Genomic DNA, 19,456 nt, shown 5'->3' with positions numbered 1-19,456 from the left:
TATGACAATGCATTTAAAATACGTGTGATAGAGTTTGCAGAGAATTTAAATAACAACAGTGCTGCTGAACGTGAGTTTGGTATAAGTGAGAAACTAGTGCGTGATTGGCGTAAGAATAAGGAGACAATTGTGAGTGGACCTATGCTTTGCTTGTCTATATTGAAAAATATTATTTTCCATTTCCACAATAAATCGTATTGAATATATTAAACAAAATTTAGAATACATGTGTTGGCTTTGCCTACGTTCAACAGTTCCACAGTGACATCATGTGAAATGTATAGAATACTACTGCAACTTCATGTCCATTTAAAATGGCGTCCGTTTATGAAATTCGTAAACAGAAAATTTCTGACTCGACTTATGAAGCTAACATACTCAAAATTTCCAATTTTGGTACCAAAGTATTCCCCCCGACTTATGAGCTGGGTAGACTTATGACTGCGTCTTTACGGTATATATGGCTATAGTAAAATCTTGTTAACACTCTAGAGGCCACATTTATTGTCTGATCTTCATGAAACTTGGTAAGAAGATTCATCCCAATAATACAGACCTGTTTACTTCTACGGATTCGCCGTAGTTACTACAGATTATTTTGCTAAGCTACGCACTACAGATTTGTACTGAAAAACTACGGATCCTTATATGGCTATAGTCAAACCTTGTTAACACTCTATAGAGTCCACATTTATGTTCCGATCTTTATGAAACTTGCTCAGAAGATATTTCCCAATGATATCTTGGAAGAGTTCAAAAAATGGTAACCTTTGCTTGAAAAACATGGCTGCCAAGGGGCGGGGCATTTTTCCTAATATGGCTATAGTAAAATCTTGTTAACACTCTGGAGGCCACATTTATTGTCCAATCTTCATGAAACTTGGTCAGAAGATTCATACCAATAATATCTAAGAAGAGTTAAAAAATGATGCTGGTTGGTTGAAAAACATGGCCACCACGGGGGCGGGGCATTTTTCCTTATATGACTTTTGTAAAACCTTGTTAACACTCTAGAGGTCACATTTATTTTCCGATCATCATTAAACTTGGTCAGAAGATTTTTCTCAATGATATCTTGGATGAGTTCGAAAATGGTTTTGGTTGCTTTAAAAACATGGCCACCAGGGAGCGGGGCATTTTTTCTTATATGGCTATAATAAAACCTTGTTAACACTCTAGAGGCCACATTTATTGACCAGTCTTCATTAAATTTTGTCAGAAGATTGGTCTCAATTATATCTTGGATTAGTTTGAAAATAATTATGTTTGCTTGAAAAACATGGCTTCCAAGGGGCGGGGCAAGATTCCTTATATGGCTAAAGTAAAATCTTGTTAACACTCTAGAGGCCACATTACTGTCCGATCTTCATGAAACTTGGTCAGAAGATTCATCCCGATAATATCTTGGACGAGTTAAAAAATAATGCCGGTTGGTTGAAAAACATGGCTGCCAGGTTGCGGGGCATTTATCCTAATATGGCTATAGTAAAACCTTGTTCACACTCTAGAGGCCACATTTATTTTCCGATCTTCATGAAACTTGGTCAGAAGATTTGTCCCAATGATATCTTGTTATCTCAGGTGAGCGTTTTTGGGCCTTTGCTCTCTTGTATAGAATCTTCACCAAGCTTTCTACAAACTTTTGCCTCAATTGGTGATTATAGAAATATGTCAAAATACCGTTTTATAACATTTTGGTAATGTTTTTTTGTAATGATTTCGCACAACTGTTCCTAAAGTGGTCTTCTGCCAAAATAATAGAAATTTAACCAAAAATGGCCACTTGAGTTTTAAAAAAGATCTTGAGTTAAAGTTGTGTAAATTTGACATTTTTTCTGAAGTTGTTTGCCCATGTTCATATTCAAACGGTCCTTTGAGGGTCCTTTATCAAACATCTCGTTTCTGTGACGTTTCTTCTAAACGAAAAAACCGTCTAGGCGGAAAGTTTCATCTCTGATTTGCCTGTGCAGACTTCACATGTGAATATGGGAAGAGCCTTTACGCACATGCATTAAGGCCAGTATTCCCAGAACAAGGTTGATGTATGAAAAATATATTTATTTCTTCAGGTATTGTGGTCTAACATGCCAGCAACGTGACTGGCCGGTTCATAAGCAGTATTGCCGGGAAAGAAGGCGACCAGACATCACGGAAATCCCAGACAGATAGGGGACACAATTCTATCTGCCTCAGCCATCCCAGTCATCACTTACATTGTTATCTTCCTTTGTTTGAATTTTGTCATCGCTGGTTAAAGAGAGACAACTCCACCTCAGCCACCGTGATTGTCATTTAAATTATTCTCTTCCTTTTTCTACAAATTGTAATTTATAATTATCCAGAGACAGCTCCCCCTCGGCCATTGTGATTGTTATTTACATTGTTGTCTCCTTTGTTTGCATTTGTCCATTTATATTTTTAGGGGAGATTCAGAGATTCAGCCATCCCAGTCATTACTTACATTGTTCTCAAGCTTTGTTTTCACTTTCAAAATAATAATTCAAGCTAGAAAGCCCCACCTTTGCCATCATTTTCAACAATAACATTATTGCCCCCCTTTGTTTGCATTTTGCCATCTATAGTTCTGGGGAAACAAATTCACCTCGGCCATCTTGTTCATTCATTTAAACTGTTCTCTATCTCTTGACAGTGTATTCTCATTTATTATTATTCATTCCAGAGAGTCTCAGATATTGGTTTGTTACTGTTTAAATGTAAAGATGAGTTTTCACAGTCATTAATTCTGGATTGAATTGTAACCAAGATTATTTCATGGCATGGAATAAGTCAATATCTTGAAGATATTCAATTGTCAATATATTTGGTTGGATATTTGCCTCCAGCAATACATTGTTTTGCTTCACTTTTCTGTTTTTATGCTCCCCCAAATTTTTTTGGGGGGAGCATATAGTCGCCGCTTCGTCTGTCGGTGCGTGTGTCCGTCCGTCCGTGCACAATTTTTGTCCGGGCTATTTCTCAGCAATAAATGACCGAAATTCAATGAAACTTTATGGGAAGCTTCACTACCAAGAGGAGATGTGCATATTATCAGCCGGTCCTGGTCGGATGATTTTTTGCAGAGTTATGGCCCTTTGAAATTTTCCATTAACTGTACATATAGAGTCCCCCCAACTACTAGACGTTTCCTTTTATCTGAATATATAGTGCAATATTGTGACAAAAAAACACTTTGGGGAGCATCACCCATCTCTGACGGTTTCTTCTTTTTAAGGGTTATTCCCCAAGGACCTGCAGAGTAACCTGATTGTGCAACCATGTGGTATTATTTCCCTCTGAAATATAAACTGTTAATTGATAATTTAATACACTATTGACAATGTTTTATTGCCTGGGCTTGAGTTCTGTGCCCTTGTTTGTTACTGACAAAGTAGTGGGGTGCAATAAGTAATTGTTGTAACAAAGATATAGTTATTTTTGCAAAACAAAATTTACAAGAGCAAACCTGCTTTATTTTGACTGTATGACACGCCAGGGTGTGTAATTGTTTTGAATGATTTCTATTATATAATTGTTAATATAAACTATACCATGAATATATTTTCCGGTGTTTGGATTTTTGGACCAAATCTGTCTCAACATTCCATATACATGTATATGAGTTATGTTCATTCCATTTATTTGTTAATTGTATTCTTTTAAATCTCTTTAAGAAGCACTATTTATATGGTTAAAAAAAACTTTGCAAGTGGTGAAATATATATTGGCCAGACATCATCATTTTAACCCTAATTGGTAGAAATTGTTTATTACCTGTAAGTGTATTTTGTAAACTGAATGATTGTAATCATTGGGTTGTATTTTATTATGGCTTTAGAAAAGGCATTAAGTTTTTGTAAATCTGGTGCATAGATAATTGCAAAGAAAACATTTTTAAAACTGAATTGTATGATTGTTTGTATGATTTTATATTACAATTTTTAACTTACACCTTCTATTTAAATGTAATATTTTTATTTTAAGGCGGTAAATATATACTTTGTTAATAGTGGTCGATAATATATAGGATTGCTTTTATGCAAAATAAAAAATGTCCATTAGCCCTTTGCATGCTGGGAAATTTGTCGTCTGCTAAAATGTCGTCTGCTGAATTTCTAAAATTAGCATTTTCTTCGATTTTTTTCAAAGAATATTATCAGAATAGCAAACAGTTTGGATCCTGATGAGACGCCACGTTCTGTGGCGTCTCATCTGGATCCAAACTGTTTGCCAAGGCCTTCAAAATTCTGTTCCCGCACTGAAAGGGTTAGACATTATTGGCAAATGCCATATTTTCAGAACTTACTTCAGTTTTCATAAGAAACAAATCATCAGGTTACATGGTTTTGCTGCATATGCTGTACATGTAAATTGAAGTTGGAAATACTGACTGCTTGTTCCTGTTTTGGACATTTTCTGCTTTTGACCCCAATAAGTGTTTAGCATTAATTATTGACCATTTCAAAAGGGGTTAATCTATATTTCTTCTGCTAGTTTATCGGTGCTCCAGATATTTATGCCATACATGTACCAGTTGCAATATGCAGTGCTTTGTAGCCACAACTACACAAATATATGATACACAGTCATGTTGTTATGTCATAATGTTATGATAACTACATTTTTATTGCTTGTTTTTTATCGTGTACATGTATAAAGAAACATGTTGCGATTTTTATGCTGTTTTGTGAATATTTAATGTGAAGGAATTAAAACAAATTGGTGATTTTCAATTTTATTATTAATTTTATTGATATATGATGTTACTGAGTTATAATAAAGATCTCATCAGAATGGTAAATTTTCTAGCTGAACATTAGGTCTTATTTCCAATAGAATATTATTGCTTATTTTGAATGTCTTTTAATTGACCCTTAGTTTTAAGCTGATATTCAAACCACATAAGTTGTACAGGTATGTGTTGATATTGTAAAATATACATCCAAAATTGGGTATTTTGCAGTGTAACTAACATGTGTGTGTTTTTGTTTTAATTTGCCTAACACTAGTCATTAATGATATACATAATTTAATGTTTTTATTAATTTATTAATAACTGTATCTTATATATTTATAGTTTAACCCTAGTCTAATTTGTGTAACTAACATTTTGTTATATTTTTCTTTGTTAAGCATTATCTTCATTTGCCAATGATGCGTGTACATTTGTAATTATTTGGATGAGTGATCCTTTTTGTTAGCGGTTGTTAGCAAGTTTATATTTTACCAAATGAGCCTGGTTGTGGGAAAATGGGGATAAAGGCATGAGCATAAAGTTTCGTTCCAGATTAGTGTGTGTAGTCCGCACTGGCTCATCAGAACGACACTTTCTACTTATGTGGTATTTTTTCGTTTAAATGAAGTCTTTATGTAGCAAAAATATCCTTAAGACAGAAATGTGTGGTCCCTCATTAGCCTGTGTGGATTGCACAGGCTAATACTTGACAACGCTGTATGCACATGCATTTACCCCCATTTTCAAAGAGTAAGGCCCAAATGCAGCTTTTTCTTTCAGCTAATTTGAATATGAAGTATTTGACCAGTTTCGTATTAATAAGTTTTATAATTGTGTTGTTTCAGGGACTTGTTTTTAGATTTTTGTATTTTTGAAAAGTGTCGTTAAATGTTTTTAACGATAACATTTTATTTGCAGTACTCATAAGTAAATAAAAAATGAAAAAAAGAATTGAATAAAAATATTGCCTGCACTGGAAATTAGAACCGGGACCTTTGGAAGCAAAATCTAACTAACTAGGACTAAACCAAACATAAGACTTGACACATATTTATAACGATATGTTAGAAATTGAGTTAGTACCAAATTTTTCAATGAAAGGATTTTTAAGTGCTGTATTATTTTACCAAATTCAATTGATTGTTTTTTATAAATAAACTGATGTTTTAATATTATTCTTTTGTCAGGAATGTTCATTTTGCTAGTTGAATGTAAAGTAAACATTCTTTTTTGTTTCAATGACAGTTTAATGGAAAATTATCATTTCGCAAACTGTGAACAAGTCCCAGTTTTCAGTCATTTACATTCCTTTATGATAACTATTTGATGCATTCCTGAATGTACAATGTTAAAAACCTTATCATTCCATAAAAAAGAGTTTATTTAAGAACAAAATTTTTATTTTTATTATGTATATTGTTTTGCACATGTCGGTTCGTCGGTCGGTCCGTCCGTTCACCAGATGGTTTCCGGATGATAACTCAAAAATGCTTACGCCTAAGATCATGAAACTTCATAGGAACATCGATCATGACTGGCAGATGACCCCTATTGATTTTCAGGTCACTAGGTCAAAGGTCAAGGTCACAGTGACTCGAAACAGTAAAATGGTTTCCAGATGATAACTCAAGAATGCTTACACCTAGGATCATGAAACTTCATAGGTACATTGATCATGACTGGCAGATGGCCCCTATTGATTTTCAGGTCACTAGGTCAAAGGTCAAGGTCACAGGGACTGGAAATAGTAAAATGGTTTCCGGATGATAACTCAAGCCTGCTTACGCCTAGGATGATGAAACTTCATAGGTACATTGATAATGCCTGGCAGATGACTGCTATTAATTGTCAGGTCACTATGTCAAAGGTCAAGGTCACAGTGACTCGAAACAGTAAAATGGTTTCCTGATGATAACTCAAGAATAATTAGGCCTAGGATCATGAAACTTCAAAGGTACATTGATCATGACTGGCAGATGACCCATATTGATTTTCAGGTCACTAGTTCAAAGGTCAAGGTCACAGTGACAAAAACGTATTCACACAATGGCTGCCACTACAACTGACAGCCCATATGGGGGGCATGCATGTTTTACAAACAGCCCTTGTTTTTAAAGAGAATGTATCTTTTTTAGACTTTGTGTAGACTTCCAACTGATTTTAATTTACCCACAGTTACTGTGAACAATTTTATCAAAAGTATGTTCCTCTCAGTTTGAAATTTTTCCACCCTACTAAGAATGTGTGTACAATTTGTGTTCCTGATAAATCTGTCTGTATTCAAACCAGTGTGGTGGGTGCATCAGGGTATGTTATGTATCAAGGTGGCAGTGATGTGTTATGTTAAATATAAAATAATGCAACATAAACTCCTGATGTCTGCCAAATATTTTCTTTTCTAATACATTTAAACATGAAATTATGTTATTCATGTAGTACTAGATTTCAAGTGTGCAATATTTCCCAACTATATTTGACTCCTTTAACCCTTTTCCACATAGAAACGTATTTTGACCCATTTCTAGTACCTTAGAAAGTTATTTAATTAAAGACCTTTCTTACTAAATTCAAGTTTAAAGGCTTCATTTCCATCCCTTAAATACTGATCAGCAGTAAACAGCATAAAACCTGAACAGACTGCGAGTTACTTGCAGGCTGTTCTGGTTTTATGCTGTTTGCACATATGCATTTTTACTTTGCTTCTGAGTGGGAAAGGGTTAAGTTTAATTTTTAATTTAAAAACTAAATATCATGTCTTTTGATATAAAATAAAATAATAAGATTTTATTAAATTATTAACAAACAGAGTTTTTGTAAAGTCTTTTCAAATTACGACTGAACAGATAAAAGAAGCAGTTGGTATTTTGTAATAAATTCAAGAAGAATAAAAGATGATATTATGTCAAAATGTAATCATCATTATTAGTAAACGCAAATTCAGCGATATTTTAAAGTGGCTCTTTTTGTGTTTGCTCACTGGCTAAATGTAACTAGTTCTGTTTGTTTTGTGTTTCACTGTGCTAGTATTCCAAAGTAGATAATTATTTTGGTGCTATCAGCTTTATTTTATGTTAACCCTTTCAGTGCGGGAACCGAATTTTGAAGGCCTTTGCAAACAGTTTGGATCCAGATGAGACGCCACATAACGTGGCGTCTCATCAGGATCCAAACTGTTTGCTATTCTGATAGTATTCTTTGGAAAAAAATTGAAGAAAATGCTAATTTTAGAAATCTAGCAGACGACAATTAAGCAGACGACAAATTTCCCAGCATGCAAAGGGTTAATGGATCTCTTTTCTCTGTTTCTCCCAATGTTCTGTTTAGTGAATGAAGAGATGAACAGCTGCATACAAATAATTGACCAGTTATCAAATTATTTCCAGTAGCTTACATGACGGCCTCATGTTGTTCAACTTTTGCGAGTAACATTGGTATAATTCTATAATTAGATGACAAGTCATTACTGAACTTTACTATGAATAGAGCACCATCATCTATATAACGCGCTGTTGGGTTTTTAAATCCATAATGGACAAACATGTAGTTCAATTTTGTATGCATCCTAGGGTTCTAAGTAGCGTGATATAATGTAATAATGTGGTCTTTTAACATTAAAATAAAAATAAAATGTGAATGATCATTTTGAAGGTGCTGACTCAGTGCTTTATTGTTTGAGATACACTATAGTGGTTTTCTTCATTTAAATGAAACTATTTGTTCAATATTGGAACAATTCGTCTCTATGTAGCAAAACAACCAATTCTTATTATGCCCCCCCTTCGAATGAGCTTTGCTCATGTCGGTCTGTCGGTCTGTCCGTCCACCAGGTGGTTGTCAGACGATAACTCAAGAACGCTTGGACCTAGGATCATAAAACTTCATAGGTACATTGATCATGACTCGCAGATGACCCTTATTGATTTTGAGGTCACTAGGTCAAAGGTCAAGGTCACGGTGACCCGAAATAGTAAAATGGTTTTTGAATGATAACTCAAGAACGCATACGCCTAGGATCATGAAACTTCATGGGTAGATTGATCATGACTCACAGATGACCCCTATTGATTTTGAGGTCACTAGGTCAAAGGTCAAGGTCGTGGTGACCCGAAATAGTAAAATGGTTTCAGGATGATAACTCAACAATGCATACGCCTAGGATCATGAAACTTCATGGGTAGATTGATCATGACTCGCAGATGACCCCTATTGATTTTGAGGTCACTAGGTCAAAGGTCAAGGTCACGGTTACCCGAAATAGTAAAATGGTTTTCGGATGATAACTAAAGAATGCATATGCCTAGGATCATGAAACTTAACAGGTAGATTGATCATGACTCGCAGAAGACCCCTATTGATTTTGAGGTCACAATGTCAAAGGTCAAGGTCACGGTGACCCGAAATAGTAAAATGATTTTCGGATGATAACTCAAGAACGCTTTTGCCTAGGATCATGACACTTCATAGGTACATTGAGCGTGACTCACAGATGACCCCTATTGATTTTCAGGTCACTAGTTTATCAGATTGCAATAAAATAGTTAACTGCGTTATTGTTTCACTGTTGTACACCAAATTTGAGTTGTACATTGTGTATGTTATCTTAGTCTAAAACGAGGAAAAGTGTGTTCAAGATTTTATGAAGTGTGGGTAAGAAGGATTGAACATTCCAGCATGTTTCAAACAAAACATATTTTGTGGGACTACTGTTAAAGATTGTGTTCTCTATAAAGGTGCGTTCAGTTTAAGATTGTTAGAGTTTTAATTGAGTTCTATCACTGCCTGTTTCATTTGCACGTCTTTGTCTGTTGGCAGAATTATTTTTTGTGTTTTATGTACTCTTGATATAAAATAAACAAACAAAAAACTAACAAGTGTTTTCAGTTTTTATTGAGTCAATCATTAATATGACCATATCATATGGAGATGAAATAAAAAATAAAGTTACCTTATTTGACGAAAAATATTTTGGGAACGAATATGTGGTAAGATAACGATTAACTGCTATTTTAGAAAAGTGCAACATTAATTATGTGATAGGAACTTATCTAGACGTTTAAATTAAATGAATATTCATAAAACATAGCAATATTTACGTAATTATGACCTAAAGTAATCATTTGTGTTTCCATTTAAAATTATGTGACATTGCAAAGATGGTGCAGCTAAACACAACACACAAACAATTAAAACATAAGTTGTGATCATGGGTATTCAGGTATTTTAAAGGGGCCTTTTCACAAATTTTGGCATGTATTGAAGTTTGTCATTAAATGCTATATATTGATAAATGTAAACATTGGGTCTAAAAAGCTCCAGTAAAAAAAAACAAGAATAAAATTAAATAAAGAGAAGAACGTAACCCTCAAATGGGCTTGAACCACTGACCCCTAGAGTAAAAGTCATTCGCTTAGACCACTTGGCCATCCATGCTCATACAATGATTGGTGTATATTATACTTTATGTAAGCAATCCTCGTAGTATCACAAAATATAACAATAGCAATATCTTATCATTTTCAGGCTTTTAAATCGTCAAAAGATGCATATAATGGATATTTTAGAGCATGGTAAATGTTCAGTATTAATGTTTCCTCACAAATATCATAACCACAACGAAAAACCCCGAAATTCTGCGAGATGAATTTTAACGCGTTATTGTAACTGGGCCACAATTTGTGTCGTTTGAACACGCAGAGATTAGACCCTAGTCCAGGATTCCGTACATTGAACAGTGTTACATCCTTTACGCTGCGCACAGGCACATTGATGCAGCCAAATTTCTGGGGATTTCTCTCAAATCAGCCTTTAAAATATTCGAATGTTTTCATTCATGCCAGCTGGCGTTATGCTAGATGCCTACACGTTCTTATTCGAAATCGGACGATGTCTTTACCATATAAAGCCTTCACCCGATTTACTCGTTCCCACTCAAAAGCAAATTAAAAATGCCTATGTGAGTAACTCACAGTCTGTTCAGGTTTTATGCTGTTTGCTGCTCATCAGTAGCTTAGGGTTGGAAATGTAGCCTTTAAATTTGAATTTAGTAAGAAAGGTTTTTAATTTAATTTTACTTTCTATGGGACTTACGTTCCTAAGTGGTAAAGGGGTAGGAGATGATGAGCTGGGCAGATATCTACTTTATATCCATAGATAAATTGGAACGATAAACCCATTTATGCCAAGTGGACTCTCCCATCCTTCTAAATTGGATCAATTTATTTCCGAAATTAGGTATGTCTAGTATATTGATTTATATATTTAGAATATTTCTTACAGAAATTCCTTAAAGCAAACAGCAAAGACCATGATGAGACACCGCATCATGCGGCGTCTCATCTGGGTATACGCTGTTTGCCAAGGCCTTTTTTCTCGACGCTATGTTTAAGTCGGTTAAATATTGGTTTAAAATCAAAGACAGTGATAATATTACATTAAATGCTGTTTATAACGAGGCTCTCAAAGATTGTGTTAACGGGTAGAGAAATTGGGTGACAGATGTAAAAAAAACTCCTAAATGATTATGGGTTAGCATACGTGTTCGAAAATTATCAGTATGTTAACAAAAACGCTGAATTTAAATGCAGAGTCATAGATTTTTTTAACAAGATTGGTTACACTCGCTAAAAAATCCTGTTTTATATATATGTTGTACACAGAATTTAAAATAAAGTTTGAATATGAAAATACCTAGATGTCGTACCTGAAAGTCTCATATTTTACTTCTGTAGATTAAGAATGTCTATAGTCATCCATTTAGATTTCAAACGGGTAGGTTCAGTACTAATCGTATTGCTAACACGGGGTGGATTCATTGCGACCATAACGCTCGTGTTATGTGCGTAAAATGTCGCAATGCAGCTTCCGTTGTGGTGGCAATTTCAAACAATGGATTCAAACGGTGAGTACGCTTTTGTTTTTTAAGTTTCCCGAAGACATACAGACCTTAATGTAAAAATCGGGGAATGCTATTCGATACGAATATTAATATTGTTTACTATTCTGGCAAAATTCTTGAGAAAAATCCGATATCCTAACATCAAGGACTTTACAAAGGTTGGTTCATGTGATGTTGACAATGAACAAGTCGCATATTTGTACGATATTACTATATTTTTGTACAGAAAATCCCATTTTATATTCGTTTTTTTTAATAACTATGCTCGGCTACAAACCTCTTCTGAAAAGAAGGCGTTGCACCTGCTGTTTTGAAAATGTTGTGGTCGCGAGCACATGTTGTGGTCGAAATTTATTGTTGTGGTGCTGATGTGAAGTAACATATAAGAACAAACGTAAGGGAAGTAATGTAACATAAGATCAAAGGTTGGTAATTGTTTTATTGAAACAACTGAAACAATACAATTATGTTGCATGAAAACCTCGCATTACGGCCACTCATAGTAAAGATAATTTTTATTATTTTTGTTGTATTGCAGATGTGAATATTCAAGGGAAGACGAAAAAAGGATTGTTCCCATCCATTATCAAACGGATTTCATACAGTAAAAACGTCCTTGGAAAAACATCTTCAAATCGGACGTTAAATACCAGTACGCCTGTTAAAAACGGTGGTGGAAAACGACTTTGTCAAAATAGCTGCCGGAAAAAACTATTTTCTCCTGCATTGAAACGTAGTAGAATAGTGTCACCAATCCCCAAAATAAGTGATATTATTTCAAAACTCATAAGGCATAAAATCATTTCATATATTGTCAAAGCTAAAAAAGAATTAGCTTTTAATTCACTTTAACGATCAAATATTTGATTAATAAATGATGCCAGTGAAGAAACATATATATACAGTGATGGTGCCCATACACCATCTTTTCGACAAGGTGTTAGACATCTGAAATGAACACAATGTGAAAGCGGACTTTGTAATATTTCTGACGTTGGTAGCCCAAAAGTTTCCCGATGGGCAATATTGCATTTATTTTGTTCATAGATGTTGTGAATTGGTTTCGATAACGATACGCGCGCAATGCGTTACAGTGATACAAGTTTTCATTTGTTTTGGTTGGGCAACCGATTATTTGAGGAAAGCTTATGCGTTTCATGGGCGGACAAAAAAAACGAGTCGCAATTTCTATGTCGAAACAAGCAGCTGTCTCCTGCAGATTCAAAAATTAATTTTGACTGTCCGTCTGAGGTTTTATTGGATAACAATCCTGTGCACTGTGACCTATCAGATGGTTTAGATCTTGGTGTTATAGACAGAATGATAACTCTTGTAGCCAACAATATTAAAGCGTCTTAATTATACGTTATAGTGTTTTATGGAAAAAAAATAAACGTGGAACGGACATTTTCTTAATCGGATTTGAATCCGAAACATTGATGGAGAAAAAGTTAAAATTATACCTTTATTTTATGCAAAATATAACATAGTTATACATAGATTTTATTAAATAAACTTCTATTCATATTATGTGTTTTGTTCTTTGTTTTAAATTCATGACTCTTGTAAGAAGTGTTCTCTACAAATCATGTGTTTTTTGCTCTTTTCGATATTTTTTTTCAAAATACAGGAACATGAAACATTCCTTTTGAAACCATTTAAAATATGTAATTAAGGTCCAAAAATTTGTTTGTTTTCCATTTACCCGACAGATCCTAATTTTTCGTTCCGACACGTAATTTGTTTGGTCATTGGAAATCAAGTTTACGGCGAATAATTCATTATTTGTTTAACTTGATTATTGTTTTCAAAAGTATGACTGTGCCATCTTTGAATGTTATATAATTAATGTTGCAAACACAGATAGATAAGATAGTTTATTAAAGTCTCATCATCATGTACCTAGTAAAACATATATAAAATAGCTTTAAAACATAGTACATAAATGCCACTCACAATCGAGTTATAAGAGACTATACATATTATAAAAATACAGTTCAGCATCTATAACCAAAACTTTATGAACATATTTCACTTCAACAGAGGAGAATGTTGATCAAGTTTTCAACTTCAAATATCGGTTTTAAGTAAAACAAAATATATAAGAGTAAGATAAATCTTACATCTAATTGCTATGGGTATTATAAAGATAATTTTGCAAATCTAGTGCCAATATAACTTCTAATTGGAGCAGAAAACACATTTAGAAGAACTTGCTTAGTTGGAAATATCTTGCACAGGTAAACAACGTCAAATGAAAAAAGTTTCGCTGACCTACCTTCCCTACGTTTTGGCAATGTAAGTGGAAACAAAAAAATTTACTACGAGTGTGGTCAAATTTCAACCTTGAATTGCATTTTGATATGTACGTTAAAAATTTATTAACAGATAATTTAATCAAATATCAGAGGGGAAAGAAGTAAAATTATTGAGCAAACTTTCATATATGTTATATAGTTTAATCTAAAGCATATTTTTTTTTATCTCAATAGCATAAAGTTTATGCAGTTTAAAGTAAAACAAAAACAAACAAATTGTCTTTAATTACATATAAAATATATACTGAAGCAAAACATATTAAGCAATTAACGTAATTAAAACATGCATACAATGTAGTCGTTACATAAATAAAATCAAACAGCCCGTTGGCCTCATTTCATTCCGAACATGCTCTTTGAACTTTTCACATATGACTTCTGGTTTTTGTCTGCCACACACAGCCACGTGTCGTTCAGTACTTCGTTTGTACGCATACTCCTTGCACCAATTTTCACACTTGTATTTGTATCCGTTGCCATGAGACTTGCTCATATAATGGTTAATGTCTCGCCTTCAAGCAAATGTTTGTTGCATACAAAACACGTATGAGGCCCTTTTTTCAAGTGGACGACGCGTTGATGTCTTTTCATGTTTAAAACTGTGCTACATGTTTTTACCGCAGACAAAGCGAGTTGCGAGTTGTTTGTTCATGGATGTTTTTGATATGGAACGAGACTATGGCTTCTGCACTAAAAATCTTTCCACAGAAATAGCAGAAACACTTTTGGCGTTTGTTTGATGTCGGCATATCCACGTTGCGACCTGAAACATACCAAATCGTTATGAGTATATAACGTGACAGTTTAGCAAGAAAATATTGAATCAGGACGAGACAGCATATATCGCCCTTAATTTACAACCAATGTGACATAACAGGGTTTTTTAAGTACCGTCAGTGCATTACAGTTATAGCAGGGTCCCGTTTTGGTGAAATGTTTAATTTCTATTTATGCATACCAAATTTCATAAGATTAACCGGTTTGTACTTAATGATATACCGCATGATAAAGTTTTGCGGAAGGACGGACAGAAAGACGGACGGACGGAGGACAAACCTATTTGCATTTGAGAACTTGATACTCGGGCCATAGAACTGTTCTGCGTATATATAAGCAAAGGAATTTTAATACATTTCTACACATGGAAATGTAATGTTATAAACATCATAATCACGTAAACAAGTTAATCAACATATTAAGTAATCTATATTATCTTCATGAGCATTTATCAAGTGAAGAACTTACTTTGTATTAAACTTGTATTTTTAATTCCAATAATAACGTTAGTAGCAAATTAAAACTGTGCCGTGTTTAAAAAGACCTGGCAATGAGGTAATTCATCTTCACCTGCTATAACAAAATGGATATGTTAACTTTAAAAGTCTCGTTTGTCTTCTGGAAATCTCATTGTGCCTACATAAAAAACAGCAATGCATACAATGGCGCATTTGTTAATAAGTTAAATAACTCTGTAATCAAGTGCGTTTCAAATATTTCAATGTTTATACTGTTATTCGACTTCACATAGAGATGAGCACATAAATGAAATTCATAACCATACTAAATGATGAACATATACACAACAATTTAAGGGATTCGGTTATTTGCTTTCTATATTTAACAATATATTTATTTAATGAAATGCAGAGTGATTCCTCAAGTCACCAGCACCAGATTTGGAACATGAGCCAGTCTGGATCAAATGTAGATTGAGTAACAATCAGACGGACGGACGGACAAGGACGGACAAGGACGGACGGACGGACAGAGGGAAAGACACACATACACAGAGAAAGACAGATTGACAGACAGACAGACAGACAGACAGACACAGAAACAGACAGACAAAGAGACGGACATAAAGATTCAATTATCCGTCTGTTTTATTTCACATCAGCACCACAACATTAAATTGCGACCACAACATGTGCTTGCGACCACAACATTTTCAAACCAACGGGTACAACGCCTTCTTTTCAAAAGAGGTTACGATATTTTTTGTAGCCGAGCATAGGTATTAGAAAAACGAATATACAATTGGATTTTCTGTACGAAAATGTAATGATTTCGTAAAAATATGCGACTTGTTAATTGTCAACATCACATGAACACACCTTTGTAAAGTCCTTGAGGTTAGGATATCGGATTTTTCTAAAGAATTTTGCCAGAATAGTAATTTTTTTTTATATTGGTATCGAATAGCATTCCCCGATTTTTAAATAAAGGTCTGTATGTCTTCGGGAAACGTAAAAAACAAAACCGTACTCACCGTTTGCATCCATCTTTTGAAATTGCAACCACAACGGAAGCTGCATTGCGACATTTTACGCACACAACACGAGCGTTATGGTCGCAATGATTCCACCCCGTGTGCTAAGGAAGAAAAATATTGTATTTGTTGTAGCTCACGTAATATAGAGGACGAATATCATTTTATGTTAATATGCCCTTGTTATAACGATATCAGCAAACATACACAAAACCTTATTATTTCAAGCGAACATCAGTCTATAAATTCCTAAGCCTAATGAGACTATGTAAAAAGAAGAAGCTATTTAGTTATCAGTGTTTTTTTTTAAAGAAGCCCTGTTGATCAGAAAGTCCATATTGAATATTGTTCAGAACACAAATACGACACACCGATTATCGTTATCAGCGGGTTCTATTGCATGTTTGTGCAATTGTTTGTTTCATGGTATGTATATAATATAATATATCAAATGCGTATAATTATTCCTAATATAATAAGCATAATGATCAATATTTATGTATATATTTATGTTATTTTTTAGATACCATTTTAGATCTTGTTAACATTTAATGTACTTTATATATGTGTGTAACAGACTTGTTTGATTATACAATTTGCTGCCTTATATAACCCGCGCAATATATTTTGGTTAGTTCCTTCTATTTAAAAGCATAATAACCCAAACTATATACTTCAAATGACTAATTGTATTTCGTTCATTTTACATAAATGTTAACAGCATAATAGCTGATTGCCACCCTGTCGAATACTTTTTTTGTAAAAATGTGATTTCCGTTTTTTGGGGTATTCCAACTAATGTCATGTATTATGTTTTATAGTATGTACATTAGTTATTTGTGTAGTATCACTTACTTTTCACATGACCTTTTGATATTTCTATTATAGTATGGTTACGAATGACGATGTACTATGTACAAGTCGTGATAACTATCTGATCTGATCTGTTAAGTTTGTACCACCACTTCATCTGTTGAGTTTTTCTAATGGCGTGTTGCACCTTTCTGAGATGTGATCAGGTGATATGGTAAGGTGTGAAACTTGATTTTTTAGACAATTGGTTGTCGGGATATTGAATTAGATGGATGTGTAGTTCACCTGATAAGGTAAATATGAAGTTGTGTTACGCATTCTGGATCGGCGTGTGCTTTGCACTTGAGACGGTGCTTGTGAGAAAAATACGTTTTTAGAATGTGTTAATTGAAAATAATACAAAATGAAGATGTAAAACAAGTTGAAACAAAATAGTTTTAGGTGACTAATTTACCGCTCGAAGTATTAAAAAAACATAATGATGTAAATTCAAAGAAGAATAACCAAAATACAAATTTGTATGTGTTTTTTATTCCCCATATAGGTTTTCGTGCTGCAACTAATTTTGAATAAATAGAGAAAATTGTCAGTTGGAACACATTTAAATGTTAATCAATAGATTTGGACGAAATATATTGGGGAAAAATTCTTTGTCTGTATCCAATATACGTCGTGGGTGATATCTCTTACTTATTTATGTTCAACAGCTGTCCGTGCATTGGGATAAGGGCGGGAACTCTAAATGGGCTCCGATACACCAGGGCCAACCGCTGAAGTTCACATATACCAGTCTGAAGTGTGGATCGTCATCCTGCCATTGCTGTGAATACAAAGATAAGTGATACCATTTTTAAGGTCAAAAATGACGTTAGACAGGTATACTTAAAGAGAAAATTGTCATGTGCGATTGTCGTTGACTTTCTTTGGTAAGCATGAATGCTGTTGGTATGCAGACAGACAACACTGTCCATTTGACTTGATTTATAGAGCTAGGACGTTTTAACATCGTTGGCGCTCAAACTCGGGCAAGGCTCCTCAGTTTACAGCGAGGGACACACTTTTTTGCCCGCAAGCGTAAACACACTGACCTGGGTCGATGGTGCGAAAGCGAGTCCGAGTCAGCGTAAACAGTGTTAAAACGCCTTAGCTCTGAAAATCAAGTCTAATCGATAGCGTGTTCGTTCTGTTTTTCAACAACAATATTGTTTACCAAAGGCAGTAAATACGGTCTTGCATCATATTATCTTTTTTAGTGCAGCAGTATAACGTTAACTCTGACATTTTGTTGCAAATGGACGTATTCTAATTTCCCTATATACATGTATACTAATACGTGTTTATGTTATTTATCTGCAACTAATTTGGAAAAATATAGCACATGGTCATTTGGAACACTTTACAATTTAATCAATATATTTGGACAAACAATATTGACGACGTATTCTTTGTATGTATCCAATAAACGTCGTGGTGGTATCTCTAACATAATATTGTTTGTTCAACAGCTGTCCGTGCATTGGGATAAGGGCAGGAACTCTACATGGGTTCCGGTACACCATGGTCAACCACTGAAGGTCACATATACCAGACTGAAGTATGGACCGTCACCTCTGCCATTGCTGTGAATACAAAGATAAGTGATATCATTTTTAAAGGTCAAAGATGACGTTAGACAGGTATGCTTAAAGAGATAATTGTCATGTGCGATTGTCGTTGACTTTCTTTGGTAAGCATTACTGCGGTTGGTATGCAGACAGACAACACTGTCCATTTGACTTGATTTATAGAGCAAGGATGTTTTAACATTGTTGGCGCTCAAACTCGGGCAAGGCTCCTCAGTTTACAGCGAGGGACACACTTTTTTGCCCGCAAACGTAAACACACTTACGTGGGTCGATGGTGCGAAAGCGAGTCCGAGTCAGCGTAAACAGTGTTAAAACGCCTTAGCTCTGAAAATCAAGTCTTATCGATAGCGTGTTCGTTCTGTTTTTCAACAGCAATACTGTTTACCAAATGCAGTAAGTAAGGTCTTGCATCATCTTATCTCTTTTTTCGGCGTAAGCTGTATTAAGCCAGCTTTTCACCCTGACTTGACCTTTGTAAGTGTCCAATAATATTCAAATAAAATTTCCCGCGGCTAGGTACGAATGAATACACTTCATTTATTCCATTGGCTGATTTGAGTATAACACCAGAACATTGGAAACATATCCGCGTCTTTGTAACACTGTTTTACTGCATGGAACAATTTTATCTCTAATGAAAAGGCTCAATAGATAGAACAGTTTTACAATCAATTTTCGACATACATACAGTTTGTGCGTTCACCTTTTATTTTCAGAGAATTACCAGCGCAAAAGCGTTTATACTAAAGGCTATATTTTCATATTTAATACTTACTTGCATTGCATTTCAACCCGCGAGGTTTC

The 19,456-nt window shown here is 34.4% G+C and overlaps 1 protein-coding gene across 7 annotated transcripts in view; it reads left to right on the top strand.

Moving 5' to 3' along the window:
* LOC127842550 (zinc finger MYND domain-containing protein 19-like) overlaps positions 1–19,456 on the top strand; it is a 249,057-nt gene that overhangs the window by 23,310 nt on the left and 206,291 nt on the right. Inside the window, exons 6-7 of one of the 7 annotated variants that reach the window (XR_008031699.1) lie at positions 2,070–6,315; positions 6,606–9,603. Coding sequence is in view for 1 of the 7 variants with exons in the window: in XM_052372108.1 (XP_052228068.1) it covers positions 2,070–2,169 (100 nt within the window). In the remaining 6 variants the exon portion in view is untranslated. Of the gene's footprint in view, positions 1–2,069; positions 9,604–19,456 lie in introns of those variants that run through there. The other 6 variants (XR_008031695.1, XR_008031698.1, XR_008031696.1 and 3 more) reach the window with 6 other exon arrangements.

Source organism: Dreissena polymorpha, chromosome 8, assembly GCF_020536995.1.
Source record: "Dreissena polymorpha isolate Duluth1 chromosome 8, UMN_Dpol_1.0, whole genome shotgun sequence".
In the NCBI taxonomy this organism is placed as follows: Eukaryota; Metazoa; Mollusca; class Bivalvia; order Myida; family Dreissenidae; genus Dreissena; species Dreissena polymorpha.
Note: the sequence above shows the minus strand (reverse complement) of the source record. Positions and strands in the feature narration are given on the sequence as shown.